Source organism: Leucoraja erinacea, chromosome 21 (genome assembly GCF_028641065.1).
Source record: "Leucoraja erinacea ecotype New England chromosome 21, Leri_hhj_1, whole genome shotgun sequence".
Taxonomy (NCBI): domain Eukaryota; kingdom Metazoa; phylum Chordata; class Chondrichthyes; order Rajiformes; family Rajidae; genus Leucoraja; species Leucoraja erinaceus.
The window spans coordinates 15,318,233-15,342,149 of NC_073397.1; the positions used below are offsets into that span (position 1 = coordinate 15,318,233).

General features: G+C 46.3%; 1 protein-coding gene across 1 annotated transcript in view; it reads right to left on the bottom strand.

The window, feature by feature from the left end:
• actr5 (actin related protein 5) overlaps positions 1–14,374 on the bottom strand; it is a 30,198-nt gene extending 15,824 nt beyond the window's left edge. Inside the window, exons 1-4 of the mRNA XM_055652182.1 lie at positions 13,978–14,374; positions 13,199–13,422; positions 9,873–10,042; positions 5,162–5,379 (exon numbers count right to left, since the gene is read on the bottom strand). Of these exons, the coding sequence (XP_055508157.1) occupies positions 5,162–5,379; positions 9,873–10,042; positions 13,199–13,422; positions 13,978–14,358 (993 nt within the window). The 5' untranslated portion in view covers positions 14,359–14,374. The remainder of the gene's footprint in view (positions 1–5,161; positions 5,380–9,872; positions 10,043–13,198; positions 13,423–13,977) is intronic.
• Positions 14,375–23,917: the final 9,543 nt, after the last annotated feature.

Sequence of the window (23,917 nt, forward strand, 5' to 3'; positions counted from 1 at the left end):
ATTAAAGTGAAGGGGGAGATGTGATGTATTTGTAATGTACTATCATTGAATGTATCAGAATGGAATTTGTGATGTATATGTAATGTAATATGTAATGTAAATGCCAGTGCCCCTTGAGGCCAAAAGCAGAAGCTGGCAAATGTACCTGTGCCTCGTGACTGAGGTCAAGTGACCTTCTGGAAGTTTCTGTCATTGCAGATTAAACAAGATGTCGGACGTGTATTCATTGTGCTAGTCACAACAAGGTCTTAAAGAAGACATTACAAGTCTACCACATGACAGAAGGAGGAGGAATTGCCCACGTTGACCAACATGCCCCATCTACACTAGTGCCACCTGCCCACTCGTAGCCCATAACCCTCTAAACCCATCCCATCCCATGTACCTCAGAATCAGATATCCTAATCAGAAGGCTCTCTTATACTGAAAATAGGATATAACATACTTGTGGCATAGCTAAGCTGATACAACCACGGAGGAAGCATAGCAGGTAATGCTTATAAGGTTAAAAAGGAAGATAGGGGTAGAGAGAAGAGGCTGGCATTGAGCAATGAATGCTGGAAGAGACTGACTGGCACATTTCAAACTGTTGCAAGTAGTTGAAGCAAATTCTCCTTTGTAAAGGATATGGAATTACTGCAATTTAATGCTTCACTAATTTGGAAAATAATGTTAACAGTTGTCAGGAGGGTCAGGTCTTCCAAGTGCACACACTTTAGACTTTAGAGATACAGCACTTCTGCTCACCGAGTCTGCACCGACCCAGCAATCACTCCATACACCAGCACTATCCTACACACTAGGGACAATTTTACCAAATCCAATTAACCTACAAACCTGTACGTCCTTGGAGAGTGGGAGGAAACCGGAGTACCCAGAGAAAACCCATGTGGTCACAGGGAGAACATATAAACTCCATACAGACAGCACCCATTCCCAGGATCGTACCCGGGTCTCCGGCGCTGTAAAACAGCAGCTCTATTGCTGCGGCACTGTGCCTCCACACATGCACAGATTTTCTGGCACTCACTTGGAGAAATGTGTTTGACCTGTGAGGAACTACTGACTTTCCCCTGTTAAATGTGTCCATTTTCTCCCAAGTGCTTCAGAGATACAAAGCATTTTATTTGCATTGAACCACAATGCCTTCAAGTGGTAAATATCAAGTACTGCAGTTAAACGTTGGTCATGACACGTGAAGGAACTGCAGATGCTGGTTTAAACCGAAGATAGACACAAAAAGCCAGAGTAACTCAGCAGGTCAGGCAACATCTCCGGAGTAAAGGAATAGGCGACATTTCGGGTCAAAACCCCTGCTTCAGTGATTCAGTCCGGGCGTGGGGGAGTGGTCCGTCCTGTTTCAACGAATGCAATCAACCTGGCGTGCACAATCAAATAAGATCAAATAGACCAAGTTGTCCTACAACTTTAGGCTGTGCACGCCATACGCAAGAAGAAGAAGAAGTGATTCGGTCCGAAGAAGGCTCCCACCCCGAAACATCACCTGTCCACGTTCTCCAGAGATACGGTCTGACCGCTGAGTCAGTCCAGCACTTTGTCTTATTTTTTTGTAAACCAACATCTGCAGTTCCTTGTTTCTACAGGTGAATTTAACTTTGATGATGCAATCCAGAGTTCTTTTAATAATAAAGAAAATATAAATTATAAGCTAGAGCTTTGATGGTATATTTATAGTATCCTGATTAATTGTGCACCACAATATTTGTGCTTAAAATTATAACCAAGAAAGCTCTATGATGACACTAGTGTCATTGAAAACATTAACCCGCTGAATTGGCATTCCTTTTTTTCTACCAAGGTGGAAAATTAAGCAAACGTCATTAGCAGGCTATGGCTGGCCTCCTTTCAATAGCAATGCAGTGCAAGATGGCATTAACTACTCTATCCACAAGGTGCACAATAATAAACGATGGAACGGTTAAGTGCTGTGCATCTAATTGTCTACCTACATACTCCAAATATCTGTGTTTAGATGAGTTTAGTTTAAAGATACAGCACAGAAACAGGACCTTCGGCCCACCGAGTCCGAGCCAGCCAGCGATCTCCACACTAATACTATTCCACACAATAGGGAATATTTATAATTTGTCTACAAACCTGTACATCTTTGGAGTGTGGGAGGAATCCGGAGCACCCGGAGTAAACCCACGCAGCCACAGGGAGAGCGTAGAAACCCCGCACAGATGGCACCCGTGGTCAGGATTGAAACTGGGTCTCTGGCGATGTAAGTCAGCAACTCTGCCACTGCACCACTGTACAGCCCCCTATGCATGTACTTGTTGATGGGTTTTGAAGTAGTTGCGTGATTAGGATGGAAGGATGTCATCACACAATACATTTGCCTACAGGAAAATAGCGTGCTTCTTCCTGTACACAGAGAGAGACACAGAGAGAGAGGCACAGACATGCATATTCATTAATGCCTGAATGCGCCTGGGGTGGGGGACAGTGAGCGTCAATGGAGTTGATGCAGAAAATGGCCATTAAAGAGAAACAGAAATGAAGAGGGTCAGTTTTCTACAGCAGGCGACCTCTGTCTCATCAGCCTGTGCAAGCTCCCTGAAAGAGCTGATCTAATTAGTCAGCAATCATCAGGCAAGACAAAAAAGCTAAATAATTCAGTAATTACCTCCAGCCTCTAATCTCGGGCAACAGATGTTGCAGCACCTAGATATTTCAATAACAAACAAGCACATTTGAACCCTCAGATTTAATTAATTGAAAAAAAATTAAAAGAGGCAACGGCTCCCTTACAGCGCCAAAGACCCGGGTTCGATCCCGACTACGGGTGCTGTCTGTACAGAGTTTGCACGTTCTCCCTGTGACCATGTGGATTTTCTCCGGATATCATTTTCCTCCCACATTTCAAATGCATATGTGTTTATAGGTTAATGGGCTTTGGTTCAAATTGTAAAATGTCCCTAGTGTTTAGGAAAGTGCTAGTGTATGAGGATCGTTGGACGGCACGGACCCAGTGGGCTGAAGGGCCTGTTTCCTCTTGTATCTCTAAAGTCAAAAGAGACCATGGCTTTTGCATCCGAACTTGTTGGAAAGATGTATATTTGGAAATAACTACGTCCCTTATACTGAAGATCATTGTGATGGTGACTAATCTTGCGTGACTATGGCTATTTTTTATAACTAAGGTTCAATTTTTTTTTTAAGGGCGTTTAGATTACTGGTCTATCCAATGTTATCCATTTTTCCCCTGAGAAATAGAAACCTGACGCAGGGAAAAAAAAGCAACGTTTCAAGAGTAATCAGCTTGACTCAACTGGTACAGGTCCACCATCAAAGTGTTGACGACTGGTGGTCCGCCCCCCACCACTTTAATCAGGACAAACCCCCTCCCGGAACCCCTCCCAAAAATGTGGCACCTAGGCCTGTCGAGGCGGCCGCTCTCAACCTCATCACAACTAGCGCACTGATCAGTGGGTTCCAGTATTTCCGGGGCTCTGATCTCCAGCCCGCCAGGAGACGGCTGATCCATTCCTATAGCCAATTTCCGCCAACGGCTTTACAGCCTCCAAGGCTGTGACCTCTGTTGGCCTGGCAAAACCAATACTTCGGAAGGGCTCTGAAACCAATGGTGCCGAACAGTCAATGGTGGACCTGTCGTGCTCAAGCCACAAGGTTGTTGGTTCAAACCTCCCCTGGTCCATCTCTTTGCATCATCATCATCATCATGGTTGAAAACATCAACAGGCACAGTGCCTTACAATGCTCTGTACGACAGTGATCGCAGCTTCTACTGAAGTGTGGATGGCCATTGGCTCTCTAATAGCTCATCCGCCCTTTGACAGGTCTTGTTTTTGGTCCTGCTCAGGGGTCCACAGCCCCCTCCTCACCTGGCAAACCAGGTGGGGGAGACAGTTTAGTCGCCGACTATCCGACCATGGAGCAGGTAGCACGGGATTACACGGGAACGCAATATTGTCGCTAGAGTATCTTTCGTAGGAGACCCAAACGTAAGGTTCTGTCAGTCAGGTGTTGAGGAATGTTTCGAATTGTGACAACCAAAATCATCAACACATTACGTTGTAGAGACACATAGCACGGAAACAGGCCCTTCAGACGACTGAGCTCGCAGCAACCATCATACACCTGTTTATACTAATCCTGAGGCTGAGGGTGAAGGTATATCCTTCTATTCTGTGCCCTCTGGTCCTAGACTCCGACTAGTGGAAACATCCTGTCCATATCCACTCTATCCCGCCCTACGCTAATCAGTCTGAGGAAGGGTTCCAGCCCGAAAAGCCACCTATCTATTTCCTCCAGAGATGTTGCCTGAACCGCTGAGTTGCTCCAGCATGCTGTGTCGATCTTTGCCAAGCGTAAATTGCCTGTCACATCCACTCTCTTTATAGAGTGTGGACTCTGAAATGCTTTGGAATGTCCAAGTGCTGAGGGCATGAAAAGCTGAACACATTCCCACAAGATAGACTCTTGAGCTCGTTTCCCCCGTCTTGTGGAGCATCACATGCATGATATGGATGAGAATGGAGAGTTTAGTTTAGAGATTCAGCGCGGGAACAGGTCTTACGCCCACCGAGTCTGCGCCAATCAGCCAAACTAATGGGGCTGCCCCACTGTACGAGCTAATTCTCCCGAGATTCCCCTGATTCGAACTCGGATAGTTACGGTAATAGCCACTCGTAGGTATTCGGGGCTCTCGTGGACATTTTTCAACATGTTGAAAAATCTTCATGAGTCTTCCTGAGCTTACTGCGTTTCCCGAGTACCTGCCGTTAGCGTTATGAGCTGCTGAGACGTTCCGAGCTCCGACGTACCCGCCCCGTACATTCTACGTGCTTACCACGAGTTTGATTTTTTTTTAAACTTGGGAGAGCTTTTGAATTAGCTCGTACGGTGGGACAGCACCTTAACACTATCCTACACACACTAAGGACAACTTTACCAGGCCAATTAACCTACGCGTCTTTCGAGTATGGGAGATATGCAGGGCACCTGGAGAAAACCCACGCAGGTCACGGGAAGAACGTACAAACTTCGTGCAGACAGCACCCATGGTTGAGATCGAACCCGGGTTTCTGGCGCTGTAAGGCAGCAACTCTACAGATATGCCACCATTAATGAACACGATGGATAACGTTTCAATGGTGTAGCCCGAATCCTTTACCTGGATGCTGAGCAGTCTCTCTAGCTTCTCCTGGTCGAGCTGAAGCTTCTCCTCCCTGCGACGAGCGTTGAGCTCCTGCAGTCTGCGAATCTGCTGTTGCCGCCGTTCCATCTTCTCCTCCACCGTCAAAGTGCTAGCCAGTAGCTTGTTGTTGAAGGGCAACTGCATCCTGTGAATGTTCTTCTCATAGAAATCCGGGAGCTTCCACAGGCCGAGTTCTACAAAAGGGCAAATACTTAGATCAAAGCCACATCAGAATTGCAACTCCAACTTCAAGACACCCCCGCATCCAATAACATTGTTCAAAGAAGGCTCTCAACCCAAAACGTCACCTGTTCCTTCTCTTCAGAGATGCTGCCCGACCCGCTGAGTTAGTCCAGTATTTTGCGTCTATCTTCAGTGTAAACCAGCATCTGCAGTTCCTTCATACACACATTGTCCTTTTATTTATTTTTAAATCAAGTCCAGAGCAGGGGAATCGAGAACCAAAGGGCATGTAAGGCAAGGGGGAAACAATTTGATAGGGACCTGAGGGGTAACACTTTTTTTTTTACACAAAGGGTGGTGGGTATATGGAACAAACTGCAGGTGGGGGTAGCTGAGACGGGTATCATTGTAAAGTTTCAGATAAATTGTGACAGGTGCATGGATAGGACAGGTTTAGAGGGCTGTAGGTCAAGCACAGGCAGGTGGAACTGGTGTAGTAAATGTTGATCTTGTTTTCACACTGTATGACTGTCACTCGAAGTTGAATACTGGAGGGTAGAAACAAAGAACTGCAGATGCCAGTTTACAACAAAAAAAAGACACCAACTGCTCACTCAAAAAATGACAGCTATAAGAGGATGAAATATAGTTATTTATATTTATACTGGCGAACATGGATAGGCGATATTTCAGGTCAGGACCCTTCTTCAGACTGACACTAGAGGGCATAGCTTTAAGGTGAGAGGGGTAAAGTTTAAAGGAGATGTGTGGGGAGGGGTTGTTTTTTATTTTACACAGAGTGGTGAGTGTCTGGTACATGTTGCCAGGGGTGATAGGATAGTGGCATTTAAGAAACGGTTGGATAGGCAGGGAATAGAGGGGTATCAGTTGTGTGCAGATAGAAAAGAGAGGGTCCTGGCATCATGTTTGGCACAGATATTGTGTGCCGAAGGGCCTGTTCTTGTGCAGTACTGTTCTATGTGTAATATATTTCCTCCTCCTAGATATCGGGGCAACAAAGGTTTGTTCTGAAGTTATTTTCCGGCCTCATTACATTACAAGGTGGTGTCAGGCGGGCAGCTCCATGATTTACGGCAGCACAGAGACGAAGCAGAGGAGTTGCTGCTTTATAGCGGCAGAGACCCGGGTTCCATCCTGACTACGGGTGCTGTCTATACGGAATTTGTACGTTCTCCCAGTGACCGCATGGGTTTTCTCCGGGTGCTCTAGTTTCCTCCCACACTCCAAAGACATGCAGGTTTGTAGGTTAATTGCCTATGGTAAAGATTGTAAATTGTCCTTTGTGTGTAGGATAGTGCTAGTGTACGGGATGATCGCTTCTTCTTCTTTCGTGTGGCGTGCACAGCCTAAAGTTGTTGGACAACTTGTTCTATTTGATCTTCCGTTTGTGCACGTCGAGTTGATTGCATTAGTCGCAACAGGGTGAAGGTTGCAATCTTCCACCCCAGGGGATGATCGCTGGTCGACGCGGACTCAGTTTCCGTGCTGTATCGCTAAACTAAACTACTATTAAGGGCATGGCTGGACCAAACTGTTCATCAATAGTTGCCCTTGACCAGTTCATCTAATGTAGCTGAAGATACGAGGAAATCTTCAGCAAAAACACAAAGAGTTGGAGTGACTCAGCAGGTCAGGCAGCATCTGTGAAAGGAAATTGAAAGACGACTTTTCGGATCGGGACGCTTCTACAGATGAAGGAAGGGTTCTTCAGTCTACAGATGCTGCCTGACCTACTGAGATCCTCCAGCATTTGAAGGTGGTGTCAGGAAAGGTGGTCCAAGATTTTGACAGGCATTTGCCAAACACTCACCACCCTCTGTGTAAGTAAAACCCACTGAGCACATCTCCTTTAAACGTTGCCCCTCTCACCTTAAAGCCATGCCCTCGAGAAATATATTTGTTCCTCCTGGGAAAAAGATTCTAATTGGTATTCGAATTCCATCAGACTAACAACAAGGCAACCAGGGACAGGGTCAAATTAAATCTGGGATGTTAAGATTATGATTATACAAGTTAACGGTTTTCAGATGTTGCAATGACTGGTCAGACAAATATGCAGCTGAAAATATCCTCCAGGCAACAAGCCTAATGCATTGTCATTGTTTAAAAAAATGACAGCTATAAAGAGGATGAAATATAGTTATTTATACCCGAGCTCAGTGGAACCATAAACTAACAGGTGCAAAACACATGTAGCATAAAATTAAATTAATTAACCGGTAACGGCAAAAAGTGGCAGTGGTATTATTAAAGAGGTCTTCAATAAACCACCTTCATCCTCCGGCTAAGGTCAGGCTTTCACAGGTTGGCGTATTGAAGTGATGTAGCTGTATCTGCTTACAGTAAATGTAGATGACACACACCATGTATAAAACAACAGTGTATTCTTGAGTATGGCCAATATTCAAAAAATGAATAATGCAGAAAAGAGCTGCAGATGCTGCTCTATACCAAAGAGAGACACAAAACGCTGGAGTAAGTCAGCGGGTCAGGCAGCATCGCTGGAGAAAAGGGATGAGAGACCTTTCAGGCTCAGTCTGACCTGCTGAATTACTCCAGCACTTTGTGACTATCTATTCAAAAAATGAAACTGATTAAAGTAAGCTTTTACAGGAAAATGCTCAAAACGATGTTTTTCAGGAGGGGAAGTTTTGTGTTTATATAGCACATTTTAGGTCCCTTGCTGTAGGTCTCAAACTACACATTATAAGGTAATTAATGCTCTAATAAATGAAAAAGCCACAGCTAATTTATGCACAGCAAGCTCTCTCAACTAAACAATGCGGCAATAACCAATGACAACATTTTCTTGATAAAGTGGCATAGCTGGTAGAGCCACTGCCTCACAATGCCAGAGACACGGGTTCGATCCTGACTTCGGGTGTTTTCTGTGTGGAGTTTCCATGCTCTACCTGTGACCATAAGGGTTTCCTCCATGAACTCCTGTTTCTTCCCACATCCTAAAGACTTCCTTCCACTTTCCAAAGACGTGTGGGTTTGTGGGTTAATCAGCCTCTGTAAATTGTTCCTGGTGTGTAGGAAGTGGAGATGGAGAACATGGATAGGCAACATTTCAGGTAAGGAACTGATGGTGGTGGGGGGGGTTGTGCAAAAGCTGGAAGGGAGGTGGGGCAGGACAATGTTTAGCAAGTGATAGGTGGATACGGGTGAGGAGGAGGGGTGGGTTGATTGGCAGAAGGTTGGACAAAGGACAGAGATGGAAAAAGTGTGAGATAAGGATAGCAGAAGCACAAATTGTGAATCCACACAAAGGAATATATAATGGAAGGGAAAAGGAAGAAGTGGGTGTGAATCCTGGTTGGGCACGGGAAGAGATAGGTACAAGAGAGAGGGAGGGAGGGGAGAAAATATGTTTGTAGGTTTGCTACCTAAAATTGGCTAATCCAATGTACATCTGGTTGGGTTGCAAGCTACCCAAACAGAGTAAGAGGTGCTGTTCCTCCAGTTTGCGTCTGGCCACACTATGGCAGCGGAGGAGGCCCAGGACAGAAAGGTCAGCGTGGCAATGGGAAGTGGAGTTAAAATGGTTTGCACCCGGGAGATCCAGTAGGTCTTGGGAGATTTTTTTCCTTGCTATCAAATTCGTGGCAGGTGAAGGTCAGTCAGAACTCTAATTTTGAGCTGTGGTATGAACATAGAAACATAGAAAATAGGTGCAGGAGTAGGCCATTAGGCCATTCAAGCCAGCACTGTCATTCCATATGATCATGGCTGATCATCCAAAATCAGTACCCCTTTCCTGCTTTCTCCCAATATCCTTCGACTTCGTTAGCCCGAAGAGCTATATCTAACTCTTTTTTGAATACATCCAGTGAATTGGCCTCCACTGCCTCCTGCGGCAGAGAATTCCACAGATAAGCTGTAAAGAGTATATTGCACTGTGCAATGGAGGCGGCCCAGGGCAGAAAGATCGGAATGGGAATGGGAAGTTCAGTTCATTGTCTACTGACACCATGAGTGGCAAATAATCGGCAAAAAAAAATCAAGGTTCAATTAGGATAGAAAGATAATTAGGGAAAATTCCTCTCCGAACATGTTCTATCTAGTCTGCCTCCAAACCCCTAGACAACAGGAACAAGCTTCGAGCGTCAGGTGAAGCAAATATTATTTCTAATGACACTTGCCATTCTATATCAGCTAAATAGCTGAAGAATTAGTAATGATTTAGTGGCGACACAGCGGTAGAGCTGTTGTCTTACAGCGTGAGAGATCTGGGTTAAATCCTGACTATGGATGCTGTCTGTACGCAGTTTGTATGATCTCCCTTTGACCGTGTGGGTTTTCTCTGGGTGCTCTCATTCCTCCCACACTCCAAAGACATACATGTTTGTAGGATAATTGACTTTGGTAAAAATTATAAATTGTCCCAAGTGTGTAGGATAGTGCTAGTGTACGGGGATCGTTGGTCGGTGCCTGAGAGCCTATATCTGTGCTGTATGTGTATCAATGCAACTCTAATTACCTTCCATGTAGTCGCCTGCAATGTAGCAGTGTTCATGGAGAATTTCCTCCACTCTGCTGAGCGTGATGGCCGGTAAATGTCCAGGGTATTTGAGCTGCAGCAAGCGTTGCATGTACGACGCTGCTTGGCTTCCACCAAGATTAATCCTTTTACTGTTACAGGCATCCAACCTGCATTTGACAAAGAAAATATTCATCATCAAAACACAAAGCAAATGCAGTCTGATACAAATATACAACTCTATAGGATGCCATCACACGTGCCATTTCTTGGATGAGGGTAAGTGGGTAGCAATGTGGACACAAAGAACTGCAGCTGCTGGTTCACAAAAGAGGGCACAATAGTGCTGGAGTAACTCAATGGGTCTGGCAGCATCTCTGGAGAACAAGTTTGGTGATGTTTCGGGTCAGGACACTTCTTCAGACACAAATCTGAAGAACTTCAGTATGAAGAAGGGTCCCAACCCGTGACATCACCTATGCATGTTCTCCAGAGATGCTGACACACCCATTGAGTTGCTCCAGCACTATTGTGCCCTTGAACTAGTTTCTTTAAGATGGAGTGAAATCATATCTGTGTTCAAGAAGGAATTGCAGATGCTGGAAAATCGAAGGTACACAAAAATGCTGGAGAAACTCAGCGGGTGCAGCAGCATCTATGGAGCTCCATAGATGCTGCTGCATCCGCTGAGTTTCTCCAGCATTTTTGTGTACCTGTGAAATCATATCTGTCTGTTTTTGTCCTATTTTAACCTCTCTTTTAAGTCAGTGGTCCATAGACCTCAGAACTCATCGTTGTGGTATCTTGCAGGATTTTTTCTCACTCAAAGTTGGCCACTTCATCCGACTGCTGTGTTTCAGGGCTCAACCCAGCTTTAGTCAGCCAATACGAGTTGCCATGGGCTCGCTAGATTGTTGCATTCCCGTTTTGCTTCCAGATGCCCAACAAGCTATTTCCTACCTATTCCCCTACTATCCCCTCCCCCAAATGAATTTAAATCCAAGGATTGGCATTGGCTCAGTTGGTGCAATCATCATGAATATTAACTCTTGTTTCTCCTTCCACAGTTGCACACTTTTTTGCTATTCCCAGAGTTTTCATTTTACACTTCCTGTATCTGTAGTTATTTTTCTTATTTTTTTCTTATTTTCATTTAATAGAAAAGATCCAAGAGAGTCAAGAGTGTTTTATTCTCATATGTCCCAAAATGACATTCTTACTTGCAGCACCACAACAGATAAGTAAGGGAGATAAGGGAGAGAAAATACAGGGAATTATAGACCAATTAGCCTGGCATCGGTGGTGGGGAAGATGCTGGAGTCAATTATAAAAGATGAAATAGCGGCACATTTGGATAGCAGTAACAGGATCGGTCCAAGTCAGCATGGATTTACGAAGGGGAAATCGTGCTTAACTAATCTTCTGGAATTTTTTGAGGATGTAACTAGGAAAATTGACAAAGGTGAGCCAGTGGTTGTAGTGTACCTGGACTTTCAGAATGCATTTGATAAGGTCCCACATAGGAGATTAGTGGGCAAAATAAGAGCACATAGTATTGGGGGTAGAGTGCAGACAAGGATAGAAAATTGGCAGATAGGAAACAGTCGGGATTAATGGGTCCCTTTCAGAATGGTAGGCAGTGTCTAGTGGGGTACTGCAAGGCTCGGTGCTGGGACGGCAGCTATTTACAATATACATCAATGATTTAGATGAAGGGATTCAAAGTAACATTAGCAAATTTGCAGATGGGTGGCAGTGTGCGCTGTGAGAAGGATGCTGTGAGGATGCAGGCTGACTTGGACGGGTTGGGTGAGTGGGCGGATGCTTGGCAGATGCAGTTTAATGTGGATAAATGTGAGATTTTATCCACTTTGGTGGTAAAAACAGGAATGCAGATTATTATCTGAATTGTGTAAAATTGGGAAAAGGGGAAGTACAAACAGATCTCGGGGTCTTTGTTCAACACTCACTGAAAGTAAGCATGCAGGTGCAGCAGGCAGTGAAGAAAACTAATGGCATGTTGGCCTTCATAACAAGAGGAGTTGAGTATAGGAGCAAAGAGGTCCTTCTGCAGTTGTACAGGGCCCAAGTGAGACCACGCCTGGAGTATTGTGTGCAGTTATGGTCTCCAAGATTTGAGGAAGGACATTTTTGCTATTGAGGGAGTGCAGCTTAAGATCACGAGGTTAATTCCCGGGATGGCGGGACTGTCATATGTTGATAGAATGTAGCGACTGGACTTGTATTCACTGGAATTTAGAAAGATGAGAGAGGATCTTAAGATTATTAAGGGTTTCGACACGCTAGAGGCAGGAAACACGTTCCCGATGTTGGGGGAGGTCAAGAACCACGGGCCACAGTTTAAGAATAAGGGGTAGGCCATTTAGAACGGAGATGAGGAAAAACTTTTTCACCCAGAGAGTTGTGAATCTGTGGAATTCCCCGCTTCAGAAGGCAGGATGCCAATTCTCTGGATGCTTTCAAGAGATAGATAGAGCTCTTAAAGATAGCAAAGTCAAGGGATATGGTGAGAAGGCAGGAACGGGGTATTGAATGTGGATGATCAGCCATGATCACAGCGAATGGCAGTACTGGCTCGATGAGCCAAATGGCCTACTCCTGCACCAATTGTCTAAACATATTGTGTAAAACCCATAATAAACAAAAAGTTCAGTATATATATAAAACAGACAAATTAAATAATAGTGGTTCAAATGAAAAAATCTATATAGTTCAGAGCCCATTTGGAGAAAGTAGCTATTCTCGATATCCTGATCAAAAGTTATCCCGAACCTGATTGTATCTCCATGCTGATTAACTGTTTATAGGCTGTACAACCTTTCCTTTAGAATATTTACAACATTTCAAAAATGAATCATTTTTATGATTCAATTGCTTTGGGCAGTCACAAAAATGGTTAAAATAATTCAGCAGATATTCAAAGATAAATTGAAAAAAATAATACATTTGGAACGAAGGTATACACAAAGTGCTGGATTAACTCAGCAGGCCAGGCAGCATCTCTGGATTTCATGGATAGGTGACGTTCCCGACCCGAATGGCACCCATTCTTTTTCTCCGGAGATGCTGCCTGACCTGCTGAGTTACTCCAGCACTTTGTGTGTTTCTTCGTTACATACCAGCATCTGCAGTTCCTTTCTACACAATATATGTGGAACTGCAGGTCGAGCTTCTGGCTCGAAGTCTAATCACTTTGCTCCGATACCAATCTTACTCTATAATATACTGTAAACTGGAGGGAGGCATCATGCAAGTGGTTTTTGTGCAGTTTCTTTTCACTCTATCAATGAAGATGCTCCACAAACCTGCCATTCAGCACTGGCAAAATATGACAGCAATGGTACCCAGAGGAAACGATCAGTCCAGTGGAGTTTGCTTTATTATTTCGCCAAAAGCTGTAGAGATTGTCAATTCCATACGACACTTTGGGAACGTGGTAACACTCGAAGAGGAGTTCAGACATTAACTGTCGGGAATACAGTGGATTACACGGAGCTTCTGTTAGAACGACTGGATGTTCCACACGACTCTGTAACAGGTATACATGGAAGTAGTTAGCCCAATTTTCACAACTTACTACAGCAGCTTCTATTATTTAAAATAACACAACATGCTGGAGTAACTCAGAGGGTCAGGCAGCATCTCTGGAGAACATGAAGAGGTGAGGTCAGGATTTTACTTCAGACTGATTCCACTCCTCACACACCCCCCCCCCCCCCCCCCCCCCCTCGTCCCCCCCCAACCATCCCCCTCAGGATTCCACCCCCATGCAGTAGCCCCTGCCCACCCCCATCCAACAACACCCCTCCCTCACAAAACTCTCCCCACTAAAATCTTTCTGAGTCATCTCATCCCCTTCAAAAACCCCCCAACCTCCTCCAATCTCCTCCAACCCCCCCCCCCTCCACCCCCATCCCACTCTCCTCCTCCACCCCCCCTCTCCCCCGATGCCCCCCACTCTCTTCTCCCCCCCCTCTCATCCCCCATCCACCCCCACTCCACCACCACTTCCCTCAGCATCCTACCCATCCACCACCACCACCAACCCCATCACTCCTCTCCCTCCCGGGTCTGTAACCTGCACCTGGGAGGCGATGCCGAAGTGCTGGAAGATGTGGTCGAAGATGTGCTCCTGTATGTCGAGGTTGACCACCACGTTCCTGTCGAACTGGCTCTTGAGGAGCCAGCGGACGAGCTCGACGTTGCCGATGTCGTTGCCGACCTGCGTGTCGCTGCGCGCCGCCCCCCGGCCCCGCGCCGCCATGTTCCTGAAGAGCAGCCGCGGTGCCCGCTCCGTCGCCGCCGCCCAGTCGGCCCGGCACTGGAACGACCCGTTGTCCACCACCAGCGGCAGCCGGCCCTCCCCCAGCTCGAACACCGGGTCCGTCGCCGCCTTCGCATCCCGAAAATAGTAAACATTGGGCGGCGGCGGCTCAGCGCCATCGCGGCCCATGGACGCCGCCATCTTGGTCCGCCCACAAAAACAACCCCTCCACACACAAAGCGCCCGGAACTTTTGTTCCTGCTGCATGCAGTTATATGAATGACAACAGGTAGTTTAACTTCATATAAAGCAAAGATCTTAGAGCAGATCTTTGATATAAAGTTCTGTAACTGTCAGTCTAGCGACCACACTTGTGGAAGCCACTTTGTAAATTTGGTTGTCTTATCGACTCTCGTTGGCTCGTTTATGAATATGCCACTGTCGTTACAGACTTCATTAAGAAATGTGTGGAGGACTGCATCCTCATCAAAACCTTCCGAGTGTTTCCCAATCAGAAAGGATGAACTTTGAGATCCGCACTCTTCTGAAGACCAGACACTGGGCATTCATGTCAGGTACAGTGGTCTACAAGAAGTCCAGATACGACCTTGGTAAGGCCATCAACAAGGCTAAAAGGGACTTCTGCTCCAAGCTGGAGGATGAGACAGATGTTCGGCAGCTGTGGCGGGGCCTGAATGCAATCACCACCAAGGCGAAACCAGGAGGCAGCTCGAATGTCGGCGAAACATCACTCTCTGACGAGCTCAATGTGTTTTACGCACGCTTTGATAGGGAGAACACTGATGTGCCTTCCCGAGCCCCCATTCGCTGTGATGGTATCTCAGCCTCAGTCACAGAGGCCGACGTCAAGAAATCCTTCAGAGGGGTGAACCCCCGAAAAGCACCTGGTCCTGATGGTATACCCGGTCGTGTTCTAAAAACCTGTGCTGACCAACTGGCTGGAGTTTTTACGGACATTTTCAACCTTTCACTACTGAGGTCTGAGGTTCCCACCTGCTTCAAAAGGGCATCAATTATTCCAGTGCCAAGAAGAGTAAGGTGACGTGCCTCAATGACTTCCGACCTGTGGCACTAACGCCTGTGGTGATGAAGTGCTTTGAGAGGTTGATCATGGCGAAAATCAACTCCTACCTCGACAAAAGCCTGGACCCACTGCAGTTTGTTACCGCCACAATCGCTTATCGCTGGCTCTCCACTCCGCTCTGGACCACTTGGACAACAAAAACTCATATGTCAGGCTGTTATTCATTGATTACAGCTCGGCATTTAATACTATCATCCCCTCCAAGCTGGTTACCAAACTCGCAGAACTGGGTCTCTGCGCATCCCTCTGCAATTGGATCCTCGACTTCCTCATCCACAGACCACAGTCTGTTCGTATTGGTGGAAATGTGTCAGACTCGATAACAATCAGCACGGGAGCACCTCAAGGCTGCGTGCTCAGCCCCCTGCTGTACTCACTTTATACTCATGACTGCGTAGCTGGTCATAGTGCGAACTCCATCATCAAGTTCGCTGACGACACCACTGTGTGGGACGTATCACTGATGGGGATGAGTCCGAGTATAGAAGAGAGATTGAGCAACTGTCCATATGGTGCCAGCACAATAACCTGGCCCTCAACACCAGCAAAACCAAGGAACTGATTGTGGACTTTGGAAGGAGTAGGATGGGGACCCACATTCCCGTTTATATCAACGGGTCAATGGTTGAAAGGGTCAAGAGCTTCAAATTCCTGGGCGTGCACATCTCTGAAGATCTTTCCTGGTTCGATAACAATGATGCAATTATCAAGAAAGCACATCAGCACCTCTACTTCCCGAGAAGATTACGGAGAGTCAGTTTGTCAAGGAGGACTCTCTCTAACTTCTACAGGTGAACAGTAGAGAGCATGCTGACCGGTTGCATTGTGGCTTGGTTTGGGCAACTTGAGCGCCCTGGAGAGGAAGAGACTACAAAAAGTAGTAAACACTGCCCAGTCCATCATCTGCTCTGACCTTCCTTCTATCGAGGGGATTTATCAAAGTCGCTGCCTCAAAAAGGCTGGCAGTATAGCTACATCCCCACAGCCATCAGGCTATTAAACCTGGCTCGGACAAAACTCTGAACATTATAACCCATTATTTGTTATTTGCACTTTATCAGTTTATTTATTCATGTGTTTTGTAGTCAATGCCTATTATGTTCTGTGTGCTGAAGCAAAGCAAGAATTTCATTGTCCTATCAGGGACACATGACAATAAACTTGAATTTGAACTTAAACTTGTTTTGTTAAAATAAGACAATTCAAACTAACTCGTCAAATTGGTGACCCCGACGCATCCAATCGAACAATAGACGCCGAACATGCAAGCCACCACCATTCCTGACGCCCAACAAAATGCTGTTGGCCTCAAGCTGCCCGTCTTCTGGCCCGAACAACTGCAGGTCTGGTTCGCGCAGGTCGAGGCGCAGTTCCACCTACACTACATCGCCGTCGATGACACAAAATATTTTTATGTCGTCAGTGCCCTCCCGCAAGAGACAGCCTTGCGGTTGCTGCCGTTCCTCCAGAATCCGCCAGCCCTCGCGAAATACGAGGCCCTCAAAGCTCTTCTGCTCCGCACGTTCGGGCTCAGCCGCCGGGATCGCGCCGCCCAACTCCTGCACATGAACGGTTTGGGCGACCGCAAACCATCCGCGTTGATGACAGAAATGCTGGCCTTGATGGACGGCCACCACACGTGTCTGCTCTTTGAACAGGCGTTCTTAGAGCAGATGCAGGACGACATCCGCCTCATGCTCGTGGGCGTCGACTTTACCTACCGCATGAGGCTCGAGGGGAGGGCCGACGAACTCTGGTTGGCGAAGCAGCAAGATGGCGGCGTAATCAGCCGGGTTCCGCATCCGCATGCCAGCAGCCTCGGTGAGACTGCGGCAAAGCCCCGCCCACTGCTTCTACCACTTCCGCTGCTGCCAATCCTACTCATTTCAGGGAAACGCCTCGGCCGATCGTCTGTAGAGGCGATCGCGATTAACCTTAACAATCGACTCTACGTCCTCGACCGTCACTCCGGCAGGCGTTTCCTCGTGACATCGGGGCGATCGACAGCATCCTACCATCGACTGGAAGAGACACTCGTGCATGTACACGAGGTCCTGCGCTCACGGCCGTTAACCGTAGCACTATTCGAACTTACGGCACGCGGACCCTCTCACTGTCCTTTGACCCCTGCCTGTACGAATGGTCGTTCATCGTTGCGGACGTCGCCCAGCCGCCCCTGGGTGCTGACGTCCTGCGGGCCTTCTCTCTTCTCGTCAACGTGCGGGGCGGCCGCATGATTCCGGCGTCGGACCTTGGACCCGCGGCCCCCTCTCACACCAGCCCACAGCTCAGCGCCATCGGCGAGGTCGACGGCCCCTATGCCTCCCTCCTCACCGGAGCTCCTCACTCCCCGTTTCAGCGCGACGGCCCCCAAGCACAGAGTCATCCACCACATTCCCAACGTGGGCCCACCGGTACATGCCCGGGCACAACGCCTCCCACCAGATAAACTGCGCATCGCCCGGGAGGAGTTTCAACTCATGGAGGATTTGGGAATTGTCCAGCGCTCAGACAGCCTGTGGGTGTCCCCACTGCACATGATCTCAAAAGCATCTCAAAAAGTGGAGGCCATGTGGGGACTATAGACGTCTGAACGCCATCACCACTGTGGACCGCTACCCCGTACCCCATATTCAAGACTTTTCTGCCCACCTTGAGGGTGCCACTTTCTTTTCTAAGGTAGACCTGGTCCGTGGGTATAACCAGATTCCCGTCCACCCAGACGATGTCCCGAAGACCGCGACCATCACCGCGTTTGGTTTATTCGAATGGCTGCGGATGCCCTTTGGTTGACGAACGCCTCTCCCATCAGGCAAGAGGTACAGAAGTGTGAAAACATACATTAGAGAGCGGTCCTGACGTCCCATCTACTTCATCGGAGACCCTTGGCATATTTTGAACCAAACTTTACTGGACCTTATGTTGTACTGAATGTTATCCTGTGTCTGCGCACTGTGACGCTTGATTGTAATCACGTATAGTTTTTTTTGCTGACTGGATAACACACAACAAAAAATATTTTAATTGTACCTCGGTACACTTTACTAGAATAAACAAAACTGAAGTGTGGCACGGTGGTGCGGCGGTAGAGTTGCTGCCGCCAGAGAACAGGTTTAATCGCTGGAGAACAGGTGCGGCCAGTCTGTACGGGTTCTCCCGATGACCTGTTCTCCAAGATCTTCGGTTTTCTCCCACACACCAAAGACGTACAGGTATGTAGGTTCATTGGGGTCCATTGGCTTGGTGAATGTGTAAATTGCCCCTAGTGTGTGTAGGGTGGTGTTAGTGTGCGGGGATCGTGCGGTGGGCCGAAGGGTCTGTTTCCGCGCTGTATCTCAAAACTAAACACAATTGTATCAAACCTCGTTACAACCAGCCTTACAATCTTCAGAGAATTCAAATTTTCTTGTCCCTAACTTTCAGTAAAATACAAACAGAAAATGCTGGAAACACACAGAAGGTCAGCCAGTTCTGTGGAAAGAGAAACAGATTTCAGGTCAATGAACCTTAATAGGATTCAGAATTCTTTCCCGTTGAGTTTAGTGATACAACATGGAAACTGGCCCTTCGGCACACCGAGTCCGTGTCGACTAGCGATCCCCAATACACTAGCACCCACGACACTCTAGGGGCAATATACAATTTATCCAGAACGTCTTTGGAGGGTGGGAGGTAACCGGAGCACCCAGAGAAAACCCGGGGAGAAGGTACAAACTCCGAGCAAACAACACCCATATCAGGATTGAACCCCGGTCTCTGGCGCTCTATCGTGGCAGCACCCGTCCCGGTGAAGAATATTTGAGTTGTGGCAATAATTCTGTTTCACTCTCCACAGATGCTGCCTGGCCAGCCTAGTGTATCCAATATTTTCAAATTTGATTTCAAAATTCCAGCAGATGTTTTTTTTGTAAGGATTAGTTAGTGGATTCTATCAGGCAGCATTAATAGAAAAGCAAAAGCAGCAACATTACTGGACTTCTCACTCCTCCCTTGTGGTATTCTTTAAAACTTATTGAGGAAGTTTTTGCTATGTTAAAGATGATTTGTTTTTAAAAGGCACACATCAATGTAAGACACAAAATGCTGGAGTAACTCTGACATTGCAGGTTGGAATCCTCCTTCAGTCTGAAGAAGGGTTCTAAACAAAAACAAAAGTCTAGAATATACCTTTAGAAAGAAGATGAGGAGGAATTTATTTGTTTAGAGGGTGGTGAATTTATAGCTTTAATTCGTACAGAAGGCTGTGGAGAACATCAATGGATATTTTTAAGGCAGAGATTGATAGATTCTTGATTGGTACGGGTGTCGGGGGTTATGGGGAGAAGGCAGGAGAATGGGTTTGTGAGAGAAAGATAGATCTGCCAAGAATGATTGGCGGAGTAGATTGGTTGGGCCGAATGGCCTAACTCTGCTCCTATAACTTATGAACATTGCTACTCCATATTTTTCATGGATGCTGCCTGACCTGCTGAGTTACACCAGCATTTTGTGTCTTTCTTTTATATTAGCCAGCATCTGCAGTTCATTGTTATTGCACTTTGATGTAATTGGACTGTGGGGATGGAAATTCACACGTGCCATTCTTTGCCCCATGACCACTTTAGCTCCATATTCAGCGGTAAATAACTGGCACAATTTGTTATAGTTGCTGTGATCAGGTTGATACCTCAGAGTGTGATGGTTATTTGTCACTTCGAGCTGACTCGTTCTTGCACTTGGCACCTGATCCAGATGCTGGATATTTTTCTTTGCATTCAGGTGGACATAGTTCTCATCTTAGATAGCAGTGGAGAATCTCTCTTTAGTCACCTGAAACATGAATATATATATATTCAGATATAATTATATGAAATATACAAAGGACAGCAATGGTTCAATGGTGCTTTACCATCACATGTGCAAAGTGCAAACGCACAGTGAAATTCTATTCTTACAAACAGTCCAGTACAGTATTGCCATACCCAAGCACATCCCTGATTAGCAAGTGAACAGAAATAGTCCACTGATCCCGCATGCAGGAGACGCCATGCTTTGGCATTATTTTCAAAGTCCAGTCCACGGACTAGTTGTGATGAGTGTTGCCGCTCCAGGCGAGTCCCAGGGCCTCCAGCCATCACCTTCCTTGGACGTGCAGGTTGACCAGCAAACCGACGTCCCTCTCCTCGCCCGTCCACCTTTGTTCCCCGGGGGTGCCTCCTGCAGCCGACCTCGCGGGTACAGACTCCAGTGCTCCTGGCAACGGTGCTCTGTCTCTGCTCCAGCGACACTGGCTCGATCCTGCAATCCAGCACTGCCAGTGTGGAGTTTGCATGTTCTCCATGTGACCGCATGGATTTCTTCATGGGTGCCTCAGTTTCTTCTACATCTCAAAGACATACGGGTTGCGAGGTTAATTGGGCATTGCCTCAAAAAGACAGCTAGCATCATCAAAGACCCACACCAACCTGGCCATGCTCTCATTTCACTCCCACCATCTGGAAGAAGGTATAGGAGACTGAAAACCATGACCACCAATTTCAGGAACAGTCTCATCCCCACTACCATCAGGCTCTTAAACACTACACAACACTAACCTCAACTATGAACTATGGATTGTCTTTGCATTGCGGACTGCGGGCTTTTATACACGTTTTGGGGTTATTCATTTGTTGATCTTTGTTTATTATGTATTATCTAAGTGTGTTGCATTTCGAGGCTTGCTAAGCTGCTGCAAATAAGAATTTCATTGGTCTATTGTCAGTACATATGACAATTATACACTCTTGACCATAAATTGCCTGTTGTGTGTCGGTGAGTGATAGATTCTGCGTGTTGTTGGGGATGTGGGAAGAATGAAATGCAATAGATGTAGGAGTAGCTTAAATAGATGGTTGATGGTCGGCGCTCGGTGGGCCAAACAACCTGTTTCGGTGCTATATGTCTCTTTGACTCTCAATAGGTACAGGAATTAGCCACTACTCCTGCGACTAATTCTGTGAGGAGTGTTTGATGGCTCTGTGCCTATACTCATTGGAGCGTAGAAGGCAGAGGGGGGATCTCATTGATATCCACCGAATGATGAAAAGCTGAGATTGGGTGGATGTGTAAAGGATGTTTCCAGTAAGGGGAAAGTCCAGGAGGACACAGCCTCAGAATAAAAAGAATTACCTTTAGAAAGGAGGAGGAATTTATTTAGTAGAGGGTGGTTAATCCGTACAATGTATGGACACAGACAGCTGTGAAGGGCAAGACATTGGGCATTTTTAAAGCAAAAGTTGATAGGCTCTTGATTAGTAAGGACGTCAAAGATTAAGAAGAGACAGCAGGAGAATGGGATTGAGAGGGAAAAATAGATCAGCCACAATGGAATGGCGGAGTAGACTCAATCAGCCGAATGGCCTAATTCTGCTCCTGTGTATAAAAGATGGAAAGGGTACAGAGAAGATTTACTAAGATGTTGCCAGGACTAGAGGGTCCTGGGTGAGCAGGAGGATGAGGGGTGATCTTATAAAATCATGGGAGGAATAGATCAGATGCCCAGGGTCTCTTGCCCAGATTAAGTAAATCGAAGGTACACAAAAATGCTGGAGAAATTCAGCCGGTGCAGTAGCACCCGCTGAATTTCTCCGGCATTTTTGTGTTCCTTCGAATTTCCAGCATCTGCAGTTCCTTCTTAAACACTTAGGTAAATAGAAGACCAGAGGACATAGATTTAAGGTGAAGGGAAAAAGATTTAATAGGAATCTGAGAGATAACTTTTTCACACAAAAGGTGGTGGCTGTATAGAACAAGCTGCCAGAGGAGGCAGTTGAGGCTGGAACTATCCCAATGTTTAAGAAACAGTTGGACAGGTACATGGATAGGTTAGGTTTGGAGGGATATGGACCAAACGCAGGCAGGAGGGACTAGTGTAGCCGGGACATGTTGGCCGGTGTGAGCAAGTTGGGCTGTGGGGCCTGTTTCCACACAGTATCACTCAATGACTCCATGTCATATGTTCTTATGATCTATCCCTTCTGCTCCACCATTCAATAAGATTATGTGTGATTTTATTCTAAACTCACCCTCTTACCTAATAGGTCACAATTTCACGGTTATTGGTTCTCTTTTTCCAGGTTTTTCTTTTATTTCTTCTTATTTCCATTAATAAATGATAGTAACTAGTCAGTTATCAACAGTGACCCGGAGTACTTGTGCAAAATTGGCTCAATCATCTATCAAAGTCTACCTTAGAGGAGGAACTTAATTCCAGTCATAGACATTTTAGCCTCGACCCATTCACCCATAAATGTTGCAAGAAAGAATGGGTCAGCTGATAACTGATCTTAAAGTTTTCAAAGAAATCCAAAGAGCAATTCTGGTGAAACCTATTCACCCAAAAAATTGTGAAAATGTACAAATTGCGACAACAGGGACTGGTTGAGGTTCGTGGAAGTAAATGAGGGAAGTTAGTAAAAGGTTTCAGAGGTCCATGAGTATTGGGCTGCTCCTGTACCACTGATTCCCCATGTATTTCTGTGTGTAGCAAGATTTGGCCCTCTTATTGGAGACTCAGAGTCTTTAGACTTTAGATTTTAGAGATACAGTGCGGAAACATGCTCTTGAGCCCATCTAGTCCGTGCCAATGAGCGATCACCCCTTACACTAGCACTATCCAACACACTTGGGACAATTTTTTACCCAAGTCAATTAACCTACAAACCTGCAGGAAGGAACTGCAGATGCTGGTTTAAATCGAAGATAGACACAAAATACTCTAGTTACTCAGCAGGCCAGGCAGAGTTTGGAGAAGGGCCTCGGCCCAAAATGTCACCCATTCCTTTTCTCCGGAGATGCTGCCTGTCCTGCTGAGTTAATCCAGCATTTTGTGTCTAACCCACAAACCTCTATGTCTGTGGAGTGTGGGAGGAAATCGGAGCGCCCAGAGAAAACCCACATTGTCATTGTCACTCTGTACAGACAGCAGCCATAGTCAGGATCAAACCTGGGTCTCTGGCACTGTAAAGCAGCCACTGTGCCATCCTAAATACAGCATGGAAACAGGCTATTTGACACAACTCATCCATGCTGCCCAAGATACTCCATTTACACCAGTCCCACCTGCCCACATTTGGCTCCTATCCTTCAAAACTTTTCCTAGCCATGTATGTCAAAATGTGTTATAAATTCTGTTAACACCCATTTCAACTACCTGCTTTGGCTGCTCAGTCCATATACCCACCACCTCCTGCATGAAAAGGTTGCGCCTCAGGTTCCTATTGAATCTTTCCATTCTCACCTTAAACCTACGTCCTCCGGTTCTTGACGTCCCTACCCTGAGTAAAAGTGTGCGTTCACCCTATTAACTCCCCTTGTGATTTTATGCACCTCTATAAGATCAGCACGCAACCTCCTGCACTCCAAGGAATAGTCTTATCTTGCCCAGTTTCTCTCTATTGCTCGGACCCTCTAGTTCTGGCAAAATCTCCTCTGTATTCTACCCAGCTTAATGATGCAGGGTGACCAAAACTGAACACAATACTACAAATACTCATTTTGCCCATCAAGTCCACGCTGACCATCAACCACCCATTTAAACTAATCCTTTACAATTACTAAATTATCTCTCTACTTAAATAATGTTTAGAGAAGCATAGTACTGCAGTGATCACTTCTGGAGATGCAGCCATTGAAAGC